Source organism: Ylistrum balloti, unplaced genomic scaffold (genome assembly GCF_031769215.1).
Source record: "Ylistrum balloti isolate Yb309-2 unplaced genomic scaffold, AGI_CSIRO_Ybal_v1 Utg370078, whole genome shotgun sequence".
NCBI classification, from domain to species: domain Eukaryota; kingdom Metazoa; phylum Mollusca; class Bivalvia; order Pectinida; family Pectinidae; genus Ylistrum; species Ylistrum balloti.
In genome coordinates this window covers 998,281-1,021,060 of record NW_026782116.1, presented here as the reverse complement: position 1 = coordinate 1,021,060, position 22,780 = coordinate 998,281, and the positions used below count along the sequence as shown (strand labels likewise).

General features: G+C 34.8%; 1 protein-coding gene across 1 annotated transcript; it reads left to right on the top strand.

The window, feature by feature from the left end:
- The first annotated feature begins 343 nt into the window (after positions 1 to 343).
- Positions 344 to 20,339, top strand: LOC132549830 (cell surface hyaluronidase-like). The gene is made up of 28 exons (XM_060213804.1): positions 344 to 491; positions 566 to 732; positions 4,016 to 4,126; positions 4,333 to 4,552; positions 5,030 to 5,202; positions 5,878 to 6,022; positions 6,486 to 6,665; positions 7,006 to 7,230; positions 7,549 to 7,653; positions 8,510 to 8,682; positions 9,053 to 9,125; positions 9,293 to 9,429; positions 9,664 to 9,794; positions 10,041 to 10,110; positions 10,236 to 10,367; positions 10,632 to 10,764; positions 12,008 to 12,068; positions 12,348 to 12,383; positions 12,816 to 12,950; positions 13,312 to 13,495; positions 14,258 to 14,473; positions 15,036 to 15,241; positions 15,965 to 16,135; positions 17,242 to 17,401; positions 17,650 to 17,709; positions 18,466 to 18,568; positions 18,883 to 18,993; positions 20,161 to 20,339. The coding sequence occupies exons 1-28, from the start codon at positions 344 to 346 to the stop codon at positions 20,337 to 20,339; spliced, it is 3,945 nt and encodes a 1,314-aa protein (XP_060069787.1).
- The last annotated feature ends 2,441 nt before the right edge of the window (positions 20,340 to 22,780 follow it).

The following is a 22,780-nucleotide window of genomic DNA, read 5'->3' as shown; positions in this document are numbered from 1 at the left end:
TAAAGCTTATTGGCAAGTTCCGCTGGCCGATGAAGCGAAGAAAAGGACGGCTTTCACGACACCCCAAGGGTTATTCCAGTTCCGTGTGATGCCCTTTGGACTCGTCAACGCCCGGCAACATTTAGTCGTTTAATGAGGAAACTTCTTCGTGGAATGGAACATCTAGACGACTTCATTGATGATATCATCATATGCACGGATACCTAGGGGGAACACCTGGAAGTTTTGAGCGAGCTATTGTCACGTTTGACGAACGCTGGACTTACAGCGAGACCGACCAAGTGTTCTATTGATTTGGAAGTCTTTCGTGTTTGGGACGCATTGTGGGAGCGAGGAGACTTCAATGGAGGACGACAAAGTAGAGGCAATCGCCCAAAGACCGGAGACAAAGAAACAAGTCCGTTCATTCCTTGGGTTGACAGGTTTCTATCGCCGGTTCATCCCCAACTTTGCCGCTATTGCAGTGCCGCTTACAGACCTTACAAAGAAGGGTTCACCAAACAAATAAGAATGGCTGGACAGTCATGAGCGTGCTTACAACAAAAACCAGTTTTGAAACTGCCAGATTTGCAGCAGGACTTTATCTTGAGAACTGATGCGCCCGACACCGGGTTTGGAGCCATATTATTACAGGAGGAAGACGGTCAGAAGTGGCCAATTGCGTACACCAGCCGGAAACTTCTTCCCCGAGAACAGAACTACGCAGTCATTGAGAAGGAGTGTCTTGGGATTGTATAGGGAATACAGAAGTTCGAATCGTACATTTACGGATGAGAATTTCTCCTCGGGACTGATCACCAGCCATTGTCCTACCAGGACAAGTCTATGGCAGCCAATGCGAGACTTATGAGGTGGGCACTACTACTCCAGCCATATTGGTTCAAAGTTCGTGCCGTCAAAGGTGTGGATAATGTGGGAGCGGATTACTTGAGCAGGATATAGTGACTTCATGCTCCGTGATTTTTTTTCCGGAACCCGGGGATGTTTTCACGCTCGCATGTACTCAATATGTTTTTTCATATGTTGTTTTTCGTGTTTAGATGTTTATTGTCGTGTACGAATATGTTATGGTATGTATGAAATATATTGTTGATATGTTGATATTGCTGTACCGGACATTCTTGCGGAACGCTTGTCCGTGTGCCTGGATTGCGGTTCTGGTGTTGACCTTAGTGATGTTTGTCGTGTGGGAAACTTGTGACTGTCGTGTCGTGTGGATAACGAACTATGAACTTTGAACTTTTGTGTTGGAATGAGTGTGAATGTGTCTTAATGTGAAATTTATATGTATCTGTACATAATTTATGTAGTAAATCGTTTCATGTAAAACCGTTTGTTGTCTTCAATCCCAAACACCCTACTCGACCGCTTGTCCTACATTACACGTATCAATAATCGGCAATCTAAATGATTGAATACTGAAGCATGATAAGCCAAGATTTCTTCTTTGGAAATATTTCATCATATGTTAGGGTTTCATTCGGTATCAAGCAAGCCTAGTTCTTTTTGTATACATGGAATGTAATAATGTGTATTGAAAAGGATAAAGTTTTGAACGCCTAATCTCCAGGCAGAATAACTGTCGTAGGCATAGTCTTGTTGTATGTCAAAATATTTTGTTTTGGACGTTGCCACCTACCGTCACTGTATCATTGTAATCACGCTGTTCACTGGTCCGTGTATAATAGTGGAATATAACACAATACTGTAGAAACAACCAGGCGTCATCTGTAGATATATCTAAACTTCAAATTGATAGTCGAGTTCATTTTTTCTACGAATACTTTGTATTAGGAAAAGAATCATATAAGATATTTGAGAGATATAATTCTACTTTTGACAAAAATATACACCTGTAAATGTCTGTTGATAAGAACATTTCAAAAATACATTGCCATTCATGAGAATGACTGTTAGATACATAGCCAACGCAAAAGACATGTCCGGAAGTCATACTGTTACATATTAATCAAGTGAGATTAAAAATTAATAATTTTACCACATTTTATTAATGACCAATGTACGTAATGTGATACGTTTGATGAGCGGCATCATTTACAACTATAACATCATCCATAAACAGAAACTTACATCATAAATTTATTTTATATTTGAACATATATTGATTCATTGGCAAATGAATATCAACAAATTAACGATCATATATAAGACTTTAAAAAACCTGTGCAATGTATCAGACATGGTCAGTGTGATATTGTTACTTCAGGCAGACATTATTTAACGCCCAAATAACCCTCGTACTGGACGCAGTAAACATGTCCAAATGGAATCACGTATCTGCTCACTGGTGCGTTTTAAACGTTTTAAAAAGAACAGGAGACAACAGATTTCAATTCAATTTGATCAAGCAACTCGGTGACCCACGTATTCCTCGTATAATCGATTTCGTTCCATTCTTACAATTACCGTTGAAGGGCAGGTAAGTACCAACCTTGAACATTTAACTACCAACAAAAATGGATATAACTCTTTTAATATTATACAGTTTTTATTCCATTATGGGATGTATTATTGTTCCTCGTTGCTTGACTTTCTGCCCTTTACTTCTACTTTCATTCCTCTGTGTGTGTTAATAATTACTGACGTAAAATTGATTCCGCGTGAATTGCACTTTGTTTAGTTTCAAAAGGAAGAGTTATGTTTCATGTCATGTGTTTGATTGAACCTGTTGTTAACATATAGGATTTAATAAACTGAAAGAAAAATAGTTTGTTAATATAGTAATTAAAGGGAAAATCCTATATACTTCAAGCATCATACATCTGATTTTGTTGTTAGCATATATGATTTTAATTAACTGAAAAATATAGATATCACTATCAGTGACAACAATTCATTAGTTAATGTAGTAATAAAGGGAAAAAATTTAATACTCCTTGCATCATACATCTGCATTTATCTTAATAAATGGTATTTTGAGACTTAATTTGCATTAAATAAACATTTACCTTCGAGCCGATTAAACTATTTGTAAATTTCATGTATTTGCCATAGCTGATGAAATGGTTTTAATTCCAATAATAAGTTTGAAATTCATCCTTGGTGATAGTTTTCATAATTCTGCTATTTCAAAGTTACACTATAGAGTTTTTGCAATATAGGTGTTTAAAAACAATATCTTATTTTATATTAAAAAACATATCACACAGATAAACTACATATGAGATGAGAAAAAACTTAGAGTCTATATTAATTACTTTACCTTTATCAAACACATACAAACGATATTGAATCTTCGGAATTGGAAACACCTTACTTCAATATGTAATGACTAATTAAATAAATTCTAACAATTAATATACAGGTATATTCATATGGTGATCAGAATTGGTTGTATTGGTTTGTTTCGAAAATGATGCAAATTTCCAATGCATTTTGTACATGTCATTTACAACTGTATACTCACTCCAAACCCGAAGTTTAGAACTATTAAACTTTATTTACAATCGAACTTACTGACCATCCGCCCACAACATTTCATGGTCAAATGACCCTTGTTCCGGATCTAGTACACAAGCACCTATAAACGCTACCAGCCAATCATAAGTGCGGTTGAAACGTTTAAGGTAAAAGGTTGGCGACAGAAGATTTTGTTTCGATAGTTTAATCAAGCAATTTGCTGATGTAGATACCTTGTCATTATTGCTTACACAGGGAATTCGGTTTAGTTTGACATGAGAGAGTATTTACCGAACCTGAACGTATGCCTGGAGATCATACAGTATCTACTTTTAGCGGATTCAGTGTTTTATTGCTATTGTATAACTGTAATTTCAGTGAGCTCAAGCTCGTCAGAATTTATTAATTTCTGTACATTGCCTTCGTAGACTTCATTTTTACGTTTAAAAGATTAAAACCTGCTAAGTCTTTCTTACATTTTAAGTTATTAAAAAAAATGTACAAGTTAAAGTTCATTAATCTACTTTTGTAGGATTCAGCGGTGTATCGCATGATATAACGTGTTGAAATCATGATAACATTATTGCAACGACAGTTGCATTTAGCGCTTGGCATTTTATGCTTTGTGACGTCAGCAATCACGTGTCCACATGATGACGTTACTCTATCGCGATGGAGTGATGTATCTACCTGGCCTAACAATAAGGTAAATATATCTAAATTTTTAAAGGAATGTATCTTAAGATATTAACCAGGATACACGAAAAGTTCCTAATATTGGTTTTTAAACAAATAAACATGAAACAACCTACAACTATAATTAGTTTTCAAATTTAACACGGTGAATCTTTTGAGTATATGTCAATGTAATATGTTACAAAATATTCTGAAATTTTGTTTCACTTTTGAAAGCTTCCAGAAGCTGGGGCTAACGTCAGTATAACTGGCGATGTACTCTTGGACATGTCACCTCCCGCATTTTTTGGAGTAACGGTTGAAACAAACGCCAAACTCGTGTGGAGTCCGGGGGGAGATTTCCAGTTGATTACAAACTTCATCCACTTAAAAGGAGCACTCCACATTGGTTCTGAGACCTGTCCATTCCAGGCAAATGCTCGGATTTCTTTGACAGGCAAGTAAATTCAGACAGATAACTGCAAGAGCCAAACACATATTTCATTTCAATTTGAAACCGTTCTCTTATGGCAGATATTTTTTCAAAACAGAACACACACAGGTGTTTATTTATTCGTTTTGTCATGTGATATAATTACCATGATGAAAAGTTTATAAAATGTGCTAAACTGTATTATTAACCTACACATGCACGTGTATCTGGATTGTAATTATCACAAGTCAAAATTAACAGTGCACTGTAGATTAGGTGACGAAACGAAGAGATAAACACATGTATATGCTCTGTTACCTCAGTGTGTGTATGGGGTGCAGTTTCTAATAACATATACGATGGATTTATATATCTGACATAATATACATGTGTAAAAAAGACTAATTGTATTAAGTAAAATCTATAGGTTGACTGTAGAGATCTTGAAAGCAGATGTATGTATATTTGTGTGAACCAAATTCATGAACTAAAGTATTCCAGGTGATCGTCAAGAGTATACGGTACCGAAGTTTGGTCAAAAATTCGTGGGAGTGGACAACGGGGGAACGCTGGAAATCCACGGGAAGAAGAAGCTGTCGTGGACCAAGTTAACTCGTACGGTTCCTCGACTACAGAAGACCAATGGACTGGTCTTTTCCTCGACCTCTGACCAAGTGAGTATTTTAATATCCTTTTCCTTCAGTATATAATCATCTTACTTGAGAGCGTTTTATTTTTTGATGCTCATTCGATATTTTCTAGAGAACATACAGTCATCGGCATGTCCGTTCGTCCGTCCGGATCATAACTTTGCCTACAGATAAGCAAGGATTAAGAAACTTAGTGTATGCATTGATCATAGTAAGACAATGTGTTGTGTATTAAATTAAAGGTCCTTGACCCCTCAATTACAAAGTTATTACCCTTTGTTTAAGGCGATGCGCAGTCACAATTCAGGGTCCTCGACCTCAAAAATTACAGAGTTACTGCCCTTTGTTATAATTTCATGTTCGGATTCATTGGTTGCATTTAAGTTAGGATAATGAAACTTGTTGTGTATATTGATCATTCTAAGACGATGCACAGTGTACCAATGTCAGGGTGCATAACCCCTTAATTAAAGAATTATCGTCCTTTTTTTAAAATTTCATGTCAACAGCACACATCAAATTGCTTGCATTTAAACAAGGAAAGGTTTTAATAAGAAGTCAGTATAACCTGCTAGCTTGTAACAAATCAAAAATATTTGTTACGGTGTTGTCGTATCAGATATTACAGTTATACGTTACCATTTGTGTTTTGATTGGTTGTTGGCATTGATAATAAGTTTCTGGAATTTATTTTCAAAGTCAATAGGACATCATCAAGAAGGAATGGCCATTTACACGTTTAATTCTAATGGCGGACTCAACAGTTTTAAGATGTTTTCCACTAGTGGAGTATCAAAAGCAGCTGCGGATTTGGCTGTTGGCGATATCGTCTCCCACCTGTCTGGTAAGTTGGTCTTTATAAAACTTAAGGTGAGACATCATATTTTAAGTCGATATTATTGGTGGTATGAATTTGTGTTATTTCAACAACTGTTTGTAACTTGAACGGTGACAGGAACAAAAGCATGGTAATTCAAACCTACAATCGATTGGATAATCGAATGTGATTAAAGAGTGGAAATGTTTTCTCTTTACAAGTGCGAGCAAACACATTGCTCGAATCTATTTATTCGAGTAATATTAATTATATTTGACGTTCAGAAGGTGATACAGTTTGTATTTTAAACTGGATTTCAATGATACGTCTATTCTATTTTAAAACGTTTTTGAATGGATTTTTTTCTATAGATTTTTCACGTCATTTCTGTACTTCGTTTACTTGCAAACAGAATGCAAGTGTTAATGTAGTAAAATAGAACGAAATAAAACAGGTTTCTTTCACCTTTATTTTGTTTTACTCATTGCAGGTATCCCCGATGGCAAAGTTGTCCTGATTGGGGTCCAGTACACTATGTTATCGGACCAAAATCAGGTAGACTTCTCTGCTGTCTTCGACGCTATTGAGACAGTTGCTGGTATTTCGCAAGGTCAAGGTCAAATAAGACGTATTGGAAGATTCGACGCTTACGCTCTTGCTACTGTTAAAGGTAAATTAAAGATAACTTTGATCATTGGACAGGAATCTGGATGTAACATAGTGACGTCCTTTAGCTACATATGGAAGAGAAGACAAGCAATAATGATTTCGATTAAGCATATATAAATGTTGTAGAACTCCCCTTGGGAATTTGTGTGAATGATCAACTCGATGATTCCATATTTGAGCTTATATTTTAATGTCCTGTTACATGAACTTTTTATATTTATTTCAAAACCTGGTTTAAAACATTATGGTATCACGCCGAATATCTCACATTGGCAAAAAATATATCTAAAAAAGAAAGGCCATAAACTTTTTTGTCATTTTACACTTTTCATACATTGAAGGGGATGCCTCAAAAACAATGGAGACGTTGAGCCCTGTTCAACACTACCACCAAAGAGCTGAGGCCAGGGTGGACGTTAACGATCTCGTGATGGTAGCAATAAGCAAAACTACATCAAAACAAATCAAATTCTGGGAAAATCACAGAGTTGAGTTTAAGGTCGTGAGAAAATCAAATGCCGCTATCATTTTGGACTTGATTGATGATGTCAGCTCCTGGGATGAAGGTACCGGTCACATGATCACACGTATATCTTAACACGTTGTGTACTAAGTTATCGGTATACAAAAATAAGATTTGTCTACTAAAAATTCGGGGTTCGATTCCCCGAACAGACGCGAAGAGATAACGGAATAAATGACCGATCATGTGGGGTTTTTCCTTGGATTTTCTGGTTTCCTACCACAGTTATGCTCCTCGCACGCTTTGATAAGGGGCTTTAGACGTAATTAATATAATAATAAAAAAAAAACATGCCTCTCAAATAAATAAAGTTTCAAAATAAAAAAAACAGTGAATTATATTTTCCTAACGGCATTCACAGGTGACCGCTTGTTGCTGACCTCAACTGATTATGATATGGAAAAAGCTGAGGTGGCCACCATTGTCAAATGTACAACTTGCACCAGTACGCAAGTTAAGGTGTCGTGTAAGTGTACAGTTTGCTTTGCGTCTACCCATTATATGTGACGATATAAAATGGTAGTGAAAGACTTGATTTAAGTGTTGCTTTGTATAATGGATATCTTTTCTTGGTTTTGCGTGACTTAACCCATTCAGGTCAACAGTCATGTTTTATCAGTCAGATCATATATTAAGAAAGTAATAAAAATGTTTTACATTACGTTTTTCTGAAATTATCCGATATGTATATGAAAAAAAAAAAAGTTAATCCAATTTTGTTTTATTCATCTGTTCTCATCATCTTCAGTTATCTCTCAGATTTGAAAAAAAATTAAACCCTTTCCATCACTGACGGGTCCTAGAATAATTCCCAGATGTATGATGCAGTTTGATCCATATTATAAAGCTGTCTAAAATGTATTAAAAGGAGCTCTAAATTTATGGTCTTTTACAATCATTAATACTATACTGAATTCCAATTCGTATAATACTTTCAATGTGATACCAGAATCGCGTGTCATACGGTCCAAAGTGATGCCACGATAAATGAGTATTGACATTAGCGAACTTTGTATGTTGTATTTAAAACATCAAGAAACACTTGGATATCCATGGAGAATAAGCAACATCTTACATTGTAACTTGTACTTGCCATTTTATTTTTTGCTAATCGATCACACGTCATGTTGTCTTAAATTTTTATCAAATGTTACTTATCTCTGTATGTCCCTAAAATCATTATTTTATCTCACATTTTCTCAACCAAAACATTTATTTTACTTCAGTTCCCTCTTTCAATCCATCTATCATCTCCTTATATTGTGAGCCTGTATAAGGTTTTAGATGTAAATAATCGGGTAAAACATATTGTTCTTCCACAGTCCTTCCACAATTCATGCACTACGGTGAAGTTGAATATAACGTTGATATGAGAGGCGAAGTGGCCCTACTGTCTCGAAATATCGTTATAGAAGGCGTTATGAACGCATTTTGCCCTTCTGTAAACGGTAACTGCAACGACTACGCCTACGATACATTTGGTGGTCACGTAAAGGTAGGCATCATCATCTGTGTCGCTCGCCTTTTTAGAAGTGTTGCGTAACTAATTACTTTTCGTTCTGTTGAATGATAAATGCTTTTTGTAGAAAAATATTTTCCATTATAAACATTTTGAATGTGATACTTAATTTTTTTTTTTTTGGAATGATCAAGATTTACAAAAGCCCTCAATAAAGAAGAGGATGCTTACCGTTCTGGAATACATGGTCTTATGATCACTGTACGTTTTTTTCAAATGTATTTATACAAAATTTTAAGGTATGTTCTTATATTTTCCTTGTTTCATCGATTTGAAATTGAACTTCGATCATGCCAATATTGTTATCATCATACAAATTTCTCATCCATACCATCGTATTTTACAGGCCGTTATAGGATTTAAGGACGTACATATTGAAGGAGCAGAATTTTACCACCTAGGCAAACAGACAGACCTAGGTATATATCATTGACTTTTTTGACAATAATGCAAAATTTGATAAAATTTTGGGTGTAATCGTTAAGAAAATTTTTGACTTTGGAATATTACAAGTGTAATAAATTTTATTTTGATTATGTAATTGTCAAAATTAGATGTTATAGGTTAGAAATGCTTTTGAATTCAGGTCACTATCCCATTCATTTTCACATGTGTGAGGACGTGGATGGTTCACAATATCCCAATCCTCCCTACTTGCGGGAAAACTCTATCCATCACACCTTCGCGAGATGTATAACAATCCATGGAACACACGGTGTCACGGTAAGAACTATTGGAGAAACGTTCTTTGGACATGGATATAGAAGTAAACACAAAATTTCGAGATTTAAAATGCATTATAACAACAAATCTGTCTTATAAAGCTTAAAAGGTGTTTGTGCAACACAGAAACATAATAGAAATAATAATTCTAAATGTATTTGATGTTAAGTTTTAGGAAAAAAGAAAAGAACTAGGGAAGAGAGATGAGAGATATCAAAACAATATATCTTTTAGGTTATGGACAATGTCGGATACGAATCTCTCGGTCATTGCTTTTTCCTTGAGGATGGTGGGGAGAAGAGGACCGTGTTTGATGGCAATCTCGGGGCCAGCACCAGGACCGGCAAGCTTATACCTTCTGATAGGTTAATATAATTTTGTCGGTATTCGTCAGTGATTTTGTAGGTTGCCTTCCAGATAAAATGTGGGGCATTTATCTATTTCATTATCACGTAAAATATTTAAGCGAAGCTTCGCACTCATGAAAATATCTGAGAACTTGCTGTATTTGAAAAACAATCAAAACATTGTTGAGTAGAGTAAAAAATTGATGTAAACACAAATAAATAAAGATACCATAGGATCTAAGAATCTATTTTCTATTCCATCAGCCAAGCAACCACGTTTTGGATCACGAATCCCAATACAGTAGTAAGGAACAATGTCGCCGCCGGAAGTAAGGTATATCAGTTTTCGCATTAATGAGGATATCGCATGTTACTGTCCTTTTCAACAATGTAATCGCACATGTTCTTTAACACTTCTAGAAGTTAATTTTTTTGTGAATAACCATTTTATCATCATAGGCCAAGGGATATTGGTTTATCTACCCAGATATCCCACTCGCTGGGTCCGCTACCAAAGGTTTCATGCAAAGGAATGAGGCCCGTCATACAGCCATTATGGAGTTCTATAACAATGTCGCTCATTCAAATAAGGTAACATTTTTGATGTACTTACATTTCAAACATGTATACTGATTTAAGAAAAGAAATTACGTTTCAAATATTGAAAGGATTAGTCTGGTTGCCATGTCTAATGTATATATATAGTAATATGATTGAATTTTAGAGCCCAACCCATTCATACGTAGTTGTTTGACTCTATCTTATACATTTTAGAACTTAAACTTTTCCTTTTATCAATGTAAAATTTATTTATATATATTTTTATTTAATGTCTCACTAACTGAAAATTTCAAGATTGGACTTTTTGTGGATGACCGACTGGACGAAAATACTGGCCAAATCATTGCAGACAATTTTTACCATCCAAGGGAAAATCCGTTCGATGATAAATCTGCCGACAAACATGTAATTATCGAAAGACTCACTGGTATGTATTTATGAATAGACGGTGTTTAATGAGAGCATCAACTTTGAAGTTGCTAATTGAACTATTATTATATATCAATGATCTCCTTATTAGCAATTATATATCGAAACGTTTGAAAATGTTTGAGTAGTCTCAACTGCGCTGTCGAATTAGAAACTGATTAAAGTGTGACTATACTAGTTGTGTTACAGGTGAAAATGCAATTACAAATTTAAGAAAACATGTCATCAACATTATTTAAGAATTAAGACTTAAGTGATATCTGTGGGCGGTCACGAGTAAAGGGTTATAATATTTATCTGGCTTTCATCAGAATTATATGTGAGTCAATGCCTTCAATGGAAAGGTAATTAAACAAAAGTTTATACCTATTAAAGAACCATAAAGGTTGTCAGTTTCATTCTGTTTATGAAATATCATCACACTTATAGGTTAATTGCTACCCCCACTTCCACACACGTCCCACCCAACAAGTTTGGCCCTTACTATTGCCTTCCCACGTAGGTTAAACTTCACGCTCAGGAAACAAAAAAAAAACAAAAAAAAAACAAAAAAAAAAGACAAAAAAACAAATAAACAAACAAAAAACATGACCTGTAGCAATAATTATCGAAAACTTTCTGGGTAATGTAAGATGCTTAGGTATTAATAGGTGGTAGAAAATATGTAATCATAATTGTTTTATTTCATCTGATATAAAAACAATCTTGAAAATTATCAAAGCACATGTAAGCACAGTTTAATAGGTAAACACAGTGTGAAGGACACGAGAAGTTGTTAAATAGCTTCCTTTACCATGTCCTTGATAATTTGTTTACTGAAAAATACATTCTCGTTTAACAAAAAATGCTTGGTTTTTATAAACAGTTTAGTGGCACTTGGTTTCCTAGATGAATATTACTCAACTGATACAACGATTAATGTCCAATTATTTTCAATTCATTGGATATTGTGCAAATTAATGGATTAAGAGCTTACAAGACAAAATAAATACCCCACGTCAAGTAATTGCTTTATAATAGTTGCCGCTATGTCCATATTCTTCCAATGCTGCAGGAAGTTTGAGGATGTAAAAGCAACAGAAGTAATAAGCCGGATGTCTTTCTGTTACTTTATCTTTTGACAATACCACATGAATAAAATTTTAAAATAGGTTTATGGTCTATCAGAGATCATTTTGAATACTTCCCATGGTCCAATACTTTCTATGGTGAATGACAAACATTTCTTTGGTTTTTTGCAGCGTACCAGAACGGACGCAATGCATGGATCAGAAGTGGCTGGATCACACTGTCCAAAGCTTCGTATGCACTTATATAGTAAATTATGTATATACAAAATAAAAAGTCATTTTCAGACATACGTAAACATTCTCGTGTTAATATCAATAAATGTGGGGACCCAAATCGTAATTGTTTGCTTTCGGTTCTGGATGAATGTCAGTAGGTCTTAATAAGTTTAAACAGTTTTAATCGTGGGGTTCAAGGTTCAATTATTGATAATTAAAGTTCAGGAATTCAGATAATTTTGTTTCATAATGTTTACTTTATTGATACATTAATTGAACTTTATCTAATTCGTAGACTTGCTGGAAGTTCCACGTCTCTCCTTTTTATCGGGTAAGACCATTGATTTACATGTTGTTAGTAGTACATGTTATTGGGAGGCAGACAATCCCACTAAACTCTGCTCTGAATTAACCTCACTAATTGGATTTTTGTACTCATCTTTATATAGAATGAACATAGATAGAATCAATATATAAGAGTATTTTGTTGTTTATGTTGCAAAAACACTGTCATTATTCTATAAAATACATTAGATGACATCTACTATTTCATAAATATTCGAAACTATTTTTCACTTTGAAACAAATGTTAAATAGAGATGATTTGAAAATGCAATCTGATTAATCCGAAAGTTACGTCACGAATGTTTGTTTTGAAAGCGCGAACTAAGAGTCACTGAGAGAAGAAACACTAAACATGACGTATTTTATATTGGTTTCATTCCATGATTTATGAAATATGAACAATCACGTCATTTTTTAGGTCATGGAATCTGAAACAGTTCCTTTCGAAAAGTGTGGTTTTAGGAGAGACAAACAACATCGGTGATCCTGAAAGGGGGTTAGGCTCTGACGGTTGGAAATTGCTGCAGCGTTCAGTGCCACATAGATTTGATTAGTATGTTTATCACATGACTTTTATCTTCTTTATTGCAAGTTATTCATAATGAAGTCAGGTATTTTGCTTCTCAACCAATGTAAAAGAACTAGATAAAAACTGTTTATTTTATCCTTCCAATTTTATCTATTGTTTAGTGAATAAGAAATGTAAGCGACAGGTACACCTAAACTAGATTTATATTGATTCCATGGAGAACTTGAAATATTTTAGTGCAACATTAAGGCAGTATGGAAGAAACATAAAACTGCTTTAAACATAATCTTATTCTCTTTCTACGATAATTCCGGTTCATTTTATACATTACAAGGTTGTGTGATGATGCTTACGTAGTATACATGTGACCTTATCATTTTAACAGTAACTTCCCTATCCAAGGTGTAGTGTTCTATTCTGGACCTGCATATGTGTTTGATACATTCTTTGGGAATTTCACTACCAATCAATACAGAAAAGCGGGTGCTTTAGGATTTAAGAAAAACAACAAACACGGAAGTGTCTCCATTAGCGGCACAAAGAACATTCAATTCGGATTTCCTGATGCAGTGAGTACCATTCATCCTTAATATGATATATTTACTGAACTTAATCTTGGTATCAGTTCGTTGACCATGTTGATGCAATAGAATACTAGCAATAAACTTACATGAACCTTCTGTAAGACTTTTAATCATTATCTAATCATAATCATTATTCATGGTATGAACAGTGTAAATGATGTTCAATGTCACTGTTTATATTTTCCAAAACTCTTCAAATTCTTCAAGCACACAACTCTCCATACACACATATATAAGATCATTATCAAGACACATTTGGTGAATCAATAAATGAATTAGTCAATGTTTTATACTACTGCGAAGCTAACTTCCACTAATTGTCATCTTGTGGCACACAACCTAGCTCTCTATAAGACACAATCAGTCTATTCACCTGTAATGAAAAAAAATAGATGAAAATGGTTTGAAATACTTTTTGTACAGAATTACATTTTAAATCAGAGCTAATCAGTTGCTACAAATCCTATTTATTTTCTTTATTAGTTACTTTTAGAGGTACTGAACTATTACGCATTTGGTTGTAAGAAATAAATACACAAAATTGATTAATAGCAGATTCCAATCAGGTGATCCTTTGGAACCTTTCACTGCATTGGATCATTTCTTAATTTATATAATTTAAGAATGAGAAGCTAACGTCAAAGCATATTTAACTGTTAATGCATCTCAAGTTAATTATTTCTTTACTGATTAATATTGCGTCTCAGCTGCCTCTGTATGTAAAATATATATTATTTTGTTCACCAGATCCTCACAGGTAACAGGGTTTATGATGGTAACAGCAGCATACACGGATTCGGTGACTTTGATGGGGACATTGCCGCTAAGTTTGTAGATATGGACGGAACGGTTACATCGATACCCGACAGTTCTGTTGTTCGGGATGATCCCTATATGGTTACGCCAGACTGCACATTTCGTGATTCCTGGAACCTGGCCGTTTGTCCCCATAGATATATAGAGGTAATCATAAATTAATTGTATTCTTTGCCTCTATTTCAACATTTTTTGTTTTAATACGGCAATAAATAAATTAAATTTCAAATACGAAGTAACTTGGTTTTCGTCACTATTATAAGTTTATTTGTTTTTGATTTGTTGGCATCTAGGATTGACGATTTGTAACATTTAATTCAATTCAATGTATTATAAAGAGAAAAGATTGTTTTCAATGGAAACAATCACAACTTGAAATATTGGATTATGCTTAAAAAGAGAGCTGAATTTCAGAATGAATTATTAATTATCATCATTTATGTAAAGAGTCTTAACCTAAAATGAGCACATACATCCCAGTATACTGCAATTGTTAAAATATGACATGAGCAAGGTTTTCTACGACTTAAAGTGAATATGATATGGAGGAATGAGATACTTCTTACACCATCCTCTCATACGAAGGTACACAATTTGTAGGATTACTTACCCACATCCGCATCCCTGGTAAATATTCGATTTATTAACCCACGTGAACAAAAGAAATCATTGATGAACTTTTGCAAAAATATACGTTTTGTACTTACAGATGAAGTTTTTCATCATGTCACCTGGCCATGCAGCACTAAAACCATTTGTGTCACGTGACGACATACCAGATCAGCCTAGACGTCTTGCCACCACAGACTTCGTGCATAGTTTTTCAATGATTGCTGACGGCCAACACAGTTACTCTGTACACTGGTCAAACGGGTCACCGTCAGAATACATGATTATAATGAGTGGGATGGAAAAGTAAGCTGGCATTGAAATTAACTTTTTTTCAACTTGCTAGGGTATTTCTTACACAAACAACAAATACATGAAATTTAACATATCAATTAAACAGTTCAAAACAAATTCTTTTGAAGTAGATAATTGTTTTGATATTTCTTTTTTATGTAACTTCATATGAATATTTGATTCGCAGAAACATTTAAAACGTATTCGTATGACTTCGTAGATAACGTGAAATATTAGATTTTGAAACATTCTTATTTTGTTTCACTTCCTTGTCGTGGAAGCTTTGTAGCACATGTATTTCTGGTTAAATGATTTCAGTCCGTCCTAGATTGTTCATGTTGTTACCCTAACTACTCGAAAACAAGATAATTTCAAACCACATTAACTGCTAGTATTTCTTTTTTATTCTATTAAGATTTAAAGAAACCTTTTATATATGTATAATTTAATCATTTCAAATTACAAACATGAAGCACTGTGTCTGTCAGAAATAAACTTATATTCATGATATGGACAGTGACGTTTCGCTGTAATTGAAAAAGGAGTAACAAAATGACTGCCTTCATTTGATTTTGTCGCACTTATTTTGACTTTAAAATCTGTAAAAATGTAACTTTTCTCAGTTATACAATAAATAGTAGTTTTAATTTTTGCGCACCGTGGTTTGCAAATAAAAGCTTCTCCCTCATCATTTTCATTTCATTAATATATTGTGATGCCATTTTTTACATGCAGAGATTTCCCTATACGCATTGGCTTTTGTCTGCCGCGCAACGCTCAGTTCGACTTAATGACCTGGTATCCTACAGTCGCTTGGGGTACAATGTTCTGGACCAAGGTGAACAGCATACAGGAGATAGATGATGATACTATAGGTACAAAGTACCATTACAACAGTAACACAGGGTACGTAATGGTAGTGGTAATTCTAAGTATAATTTTAAGTGATTAAGCAAACATTACTGTATAGTTGTAAATCAACATTGTGGTAAGTGAAAAAGCAAAAACATTACGGTACAATTGAAAATCACTCCGATACAGTAGCAGATATAAGCATAGCCTTAAGTGATAAAGTAGCGCATTATGGTATATTGGTAAATTAAATCATGACAGCACAGTGGAAAATCTTAGCATTGTGGTACAGTGGTAAATCGTAGCATACTGAGCATCAGTACGACATAATTTAAAGTCATGTAATGGTATATTCTGAAACCAAAGCATTGTGTTACAGTGGTAAATACAAGCATACTGAGCAACAGTACGACATAATTCAATGGTATTGTGGCTTATTTAAACATTCATAAACTTTACAAAAGCCACACCAGTAAATAACACAATTAAGCAATTTAATTTAGATTTAGAGACAAATAATGAATTAAGCTGCCTTATTATAGGAATTGTACCTAAATTTTGAAAGCAAGGAGTCGACTCCATCCAGAAAAATGCCAAAATATAGTTGTGAAGATGCATTAGCCTTAAATTTAATTTTCATGTATCTGATAATTTCAGAAGATGTTAGATAAACAGCTGTATATAAAAGTAAATAACTGTCTGTTCTTTATGCGACATGAAGCTGGACGTATTTCATGCTCATTTGTTTGTCTGTTTGTTTCCTTGTTGTATATCTTATTCTCATCTGAGAACGTGACGTTATTTGGATTGATCAAGGTTTACATGGCGGGTGTCGTCGATGAATGAAGCAGCAGACGCTTATTCTTCCGCAAAACCTGATCTTATTCTCCTTGTACTTTTTCAGGAGTCTTCGTGTAAATATTTTTTTTATCATATTTTGCCCTAGTTTTATGGAATTTGAGTTTAAATTACGACTATGTTGCCACGTTGGTATTTTCTTGATTTTTTCATACCCTAAATTCATTGATTTTGAAGTTTGCTTTTGATTATGCATTCGTGTGTTATTTTTGGAAACAACGCCACCGAAACCTAAAGCTCCTGTTATGTCAGTAAACTTTCTTTGATTGAATACAGATATTGATGTTGAGAGGTTGTTTTAGAATGCTCTACGTAAAGTTGCGGACCCCGATGGATCGCGCAGCCAGAAATTACTATGATTGCCTTGGTTACAATTGTCCAAACATACGAATAAATATCAAGGGAGGAGACCTTAGTGACACTGACTGTAGCCAGAGGGATACTCCTACACCACCTACTCAGGTAACTGTTTCTGTTTGTTTCTAGGTAGAACCAATCTATGTAAATAAAATAAATACACTGCTAATGTGAATGTTTCGTTGTTGTTCACAGTCCTTATTTTGGAAGGCTTCATTTCTAGTATGTCCAAGATTTATTATACGGTTGTCTTCAATTAGTCTGAAGTCACCTACCCTTCGGGGACATCTGGCCTTATCATCCATTACTACGGTTTAGTATACCTATGTTATTTGTTGCTATTTTTGTTTCAGACGCCGGTAGTGAAAAAGCGTCAGAACTCAATGAACACGTATTTCCAGGAACCAGAACAGGTAATCAGAGATTCGACACAGCTTACGTTGTTATTGAATCCCACATGGTGCAGATAAATAGACTTACTTTTCTATACCTTGTTCTCATGATGTCACTTTTGTACAATCTTCTAGATTGCAGGTGGTAGACACTGCTACTTGACTATTAGACCCCGAGATTTGCTGTAACCTGCATGCCCCGTTTTGATTAATTGGAATGGTGACACGGTTCATAATATAAACATGCACTTGACGTTCTTCTAAAGTAATCAGATATATGAGAATTATGAAATGTAATTAATAATGGGGGTCATGAACCTCCCCATCTAGATTTTGACATTTCTTTCGATCACTATAGATTTTCGTCATTCGCCTCTTAGGTTTGAAAATTTAGGCGCATAGCATTACTACAAAATCCAGGAAGGACGGAAAACAGCTATATGAAGCAGTTTGGTTCATCGTTGGGCTCCACTCTATCTTATCTAATAAAATGGCGCTAATCAGATGTTTGTCTTTCGTATAATTTTTAATAACTTGGTTATATACGGTTTCACATGGGTTGTAATTCATAATCTTCTTGAAAAAAAAAATGTTAAAATTGAAAAGGTATCTTGAGCAATGATACTTCTCCGTCTCTTCATAATAGTATCTATTCATAAATATAAAGAAGATAATATATTATCTTTCTATTTAAATAAATAAACCATTGCCTTAATTATGGTATTGTAGTATAGGTCAGTGTATTTAGTTACTGATTTTTATTTTCCCCGGCCGCAGGACTGGGGTGCGGGCCTTACGCTACCCTTTACCACACGACAAGGGATAGACGGTAAATACGGAAACTGGTCAGAATGGGGAGAATGTAGCGCCAAGTGTGGAGGTGGGTGAAGTTTTATAAGGCAGAAATTGTCATATCGAAATAATATCTGATACGTTTGATTGGTGTTTCATGGTATATAGTATTACTATTGTGAATGGTTAGGTAGAAATCGTAATGTTGAAAACCATGTGTCGCAAGTAAACTCGTGTTTTATGTTATATAGTATTACAATTGGCTAATGCGATTTTAAATGTTCTTACATTGTTTTATAGATATGTTATACTTATCCTTTTCTATTTGTAAATAATTGTTGTGATAGCAAGTTATTGCAATGAAGTATTGTGCACAAGATATAAGATTTCGTTTACCGACAGACGGTCAGTCTGTTAGGACCCGGACGTGCGACAGTCCGAGACCACAAAATGGAGGAAAGAGTTGTGTCGGTCCGAGCCAAGAAACGAAAAGCTGTAATGTTCAACCTTGTCGTAAGTGTTCTTAGTATTGGTGTTCATTTCGCGAGATATAGATTGATTGTGTGTTAAATTCCGATAGTAACATATCATTTATCCACCTGCAGGCTCTCACCTATGTATTTCTGAATGAAACATACACAACTAATCGAGAACCAATCAACACAAGTCTCATGTTAAGTAAACATATTGCACTATTTGTTACATATTAAGACGTCATTGTATCACTAAGAAGGGAAAAAACCAATCCTCCTTCTTGGTTATTATACATTGAACATTATTCAAAATTCATGGTAACAAAACAACATTTACAAAATCTACACATATAACTATCTCATGTTTTCTTTTTACCAAGACGTAGACCATGTGGGACCGTTTCGGTATGATGATCGACGAAAATTTATTATCTAATCTAATAATGTGATATAACAGAGCTAGATATGGTCATTATATCATAAATCTAATCTCTCCGTTTAGCATGACATGATTAGTTCATATTTTAATCTCTTCATTCAGCATGACATGGATTAGGTCATGTTTCAGTCTCCCCATTCGGCATGACATGATTAAGGTCATATTTTAATCTCTCCATTCAGCATGACATGGATTAGGTCATGTTTCAGTCTCCCCATTCGGCATGACATGATTAAGGTCATATTTTAATCTCTCCATTCAGCATGACATGGATTAGGTCATGTTTCAGTCTCCCCATTCGGCATGACATGATTAAGGTCATATCTTAATCTCTCCATTCAGTATGGCATGAATTACTTGTTCATCAGATTCCGGCAAAACCATCACAACACAAGAGGGAGGGGCATTCGTAGGTTCATATAAGGAAGTTTACCTTAATGTTCTATAATTAAATATGGAATTATAATTTTTATTACATTTTTTCTAGTGAGATAAAGAAATATCATAGTGATAAAATTGTTATTTTTTCACTAGTGAAAAATTTAACTTTTGCAGACTTGCAAGAATGAAGAGATATCACAGATCATCGCACTCGTGAAAGATACTTAAATATTAAACACGCTTGTTGAATATATATTCGGTTTTTACTGAAGACACTTGAATATTCTCTATGTTGTAATAGATGCTATCTTTTTCATAATGGCAGCTATCTGCGTAAACAAGGGCATTAAAATGGCATTGTAATAGATAAATGTATATTTTACACAGCAATTAACGGTGGCTTTGGACAGTGGTCAGCATGGTCAGGATGTAAAGGAGTTGTAAATTGTAAGGGATATCAGGAACGATCACGTGTCTGTGACGATCCAGCTCCTCAAGATGGCGGCGACTACTGTACCGGGTACTCTACGGAAGTCCGGAGTTGTACCAACAATGGTTGCATGTGATCTATTGTACAAGTGATGTTTTTCCTTTTAAATAAAACCCATTCAGTAGCAACATTATTGAACTTTTTTGTTAAATGTTTATGTTGTGATATACGCATGAAGCTCATTCGTTGAAATACGCATTTTTACCATAATTTACAGCGTTGATGATGATATGCATAGAATGGATCAAGTTGTTGACACTTAAGTAAGCAATAGAATCTTGAATTATACACTTTGTAAGCTTCCAAGAGCACGATAGGCATAGACATGTAAAACTCCAATACATCCGGAATCATTCAACAGGTAACAATTACAGCATATCACTTTGAAAACAACAGTTCAAAGTTGTAGAATAGAAGTTCTTGTAACACAACAAGTGGAAGATTTGAGTGTGACGTTTCGATGACTACACAGTCACCTTCATTAGACAAATGACCAGTGCGGAGCCAACTTGCACTGGCGTACATTGTGTACGAGATGGTGAGGTCTCGTCCAAATTTTTTGTTGTAACATAATCCTATGTTCACTAAGGTCAAAAATAGTGTGACGAGATGGTAAACAGATTATACTTAAATTCACAGAATTGTAACAATGTAATGTAGAGTTCGGCTCCGCTTTGTTTAACACCTGGTCATAGAGGCATCCTGTCCCTGTTTAGAACTTGCCCGCTGCGTCATATCCAGATGGCTTCCGTAACCAGCTGCGTGGCATTGGCATTACCAACCTGAAGAAAATTTTCCGAAATTGTATTTTTCCCGTCTAACGCAAAACAGTACTTTTCTTTATTTATACAATATCTCATTAATATGGACGGTCGAATCATTTCTAAGATATGTATATGAAAAATAACGCTCTCTTTTATCAATCATCAATGTATTATAAACGTCATTTCAATGTTGAGGTCATAATACGTCTTCCTATGTGAGGGAAAATGTTCAATTAAAACACCTGTTGAACCAATATTCAGATTTGTTTAAATTAACAGATCGAACGAGTAACCCGTGCATATAAAAAATGTAACTTTTTTGTTATGATTGTTTTACTAATTAGTTACTCACATTCCCCCGATCGAGTTTACAACTAAGTTAAAGACGGTATGGTATATTTACAAGATGAGTAAAGTCGGTCTTAGGTCAAAGTTTAATTCATTTGTTTACTGCAAAGTTGGGGTCAAGAACATCAAAATAGTATCAACAGTGAGATACAATAATACTACCATTTCGAGGGTCATGGTGATCTTAAGAATATCGATACTGAGGTGCTGTAAAACAAGGTCGGAGGTCACGCGTATCTTATCGGTATTGACACTGAGGTGCTTTAAACAAGGTCGGAGGTCACGCGTATCTTAAAAGTATCGACACTGAGGTGCTATAAAACAAAGTCGGAGGTCACGCGTATCTTATCGGTATTGACACTGAGGTGCTATAAAACAAGGTCGGAGGTCACGCGTATCTTATCTGTATCGACACTGAGGTGCTATAAAACAAGGTCGGAAGTCACGCGTATCTTAACAGTATTGACGATGAGGTCAATACACCGAGTGAAGAGTCACGACGATCTCCAATAGTATTGACAATGAGTTACCATGCAGCAAGGTCGGGGGTCACAATGAATTTAATAATATCGACTATGAGATACTGCACAGCAAGGTCAGGAGTCATAAGGAAAGATTTAATCGAGGGTTACTGCACTGCAAGACTCGGGTAATACAGATTGTATAGGTATTCATACAAGGAAGGACAAACTGCGGAAATTGCAACTTTTTTTTTTCATTAGAAATATTGAATTTATGATGAAAACTATTTTTAGAATTTTTGTTTTTGCATTTCTGTTTTTTTTATTTTTTATATATATATTGAATTTACTAAATAGAGAGAGCGTGGTGTTGCGAAGTTTAACAATGCGCATTGCCATGGGAGTTTTCAACATGATGTTGTAATAAATCATATTTCTTTATTTGTTCCGGAAATTTCAAAATTTAATATTTTTGGTTTTGTATTTACTACGCCATTGTTCTTGTATTGTACCCCGGTCTATATATGTGTGGTTGTGAAACATTATTGATAGTTGGTATATGTTGGACTCTGCTATAGGGCCCTTGGCATTTTTTCTATGCTTGCTTCGTATTGATCTTCACGATATTCTCACCGATTGTTAACTGGAACTGTTTTCTTTGAAGTAACTAAGTATCGTCTTTACGATAAGTTGTGCATAACTATCACTGTCGATGCCTACCTGATTTGGGTTGTTTGTATGCCATCTTTATGTATTTCATACGGTCAAAATGTTTACCACTACCAGTCCGTTACCTGCTAGCGTTTTTGTTCTCCAAATCCCGAGAACTCGTGATAACTTTTTGTTCTAACTTGATATGTTGATAAGATGGTAATAGTGGTTGAGATCTGTACTTCGTTTGGCAACAATACAGATTGATTTTAGGAACTGTCAGGAATAGTGTA

What these genes read in the sequence shown, in the direction of transcription:
- LOC132549830 (XM_060213804.1), top strand. Translation starts at nt 344, where the DNA reads ATGGAGGACGACAAAGTAGAGGCAATCGCCCAAAGACCGGAGACAAAG. An exon ending in CGCTCTTGCTACTGTTAAAG is followed by an intron (nt 6,666 to 7,005) that starts GTAAATTAAAGA and finishes CATACATTGAAG; the next exon opens with GGGATGCCTCAAAAACAATG. An exon ending in ATTTCCAGGAACCAGAACAG is followed by an intron (nt 17,710 to 18,465) that starts GTAATCAGAGAT and finishes CCCCGGCCGCAG; the next exon opens with GACTGGGGTGCGGGCCTTAC.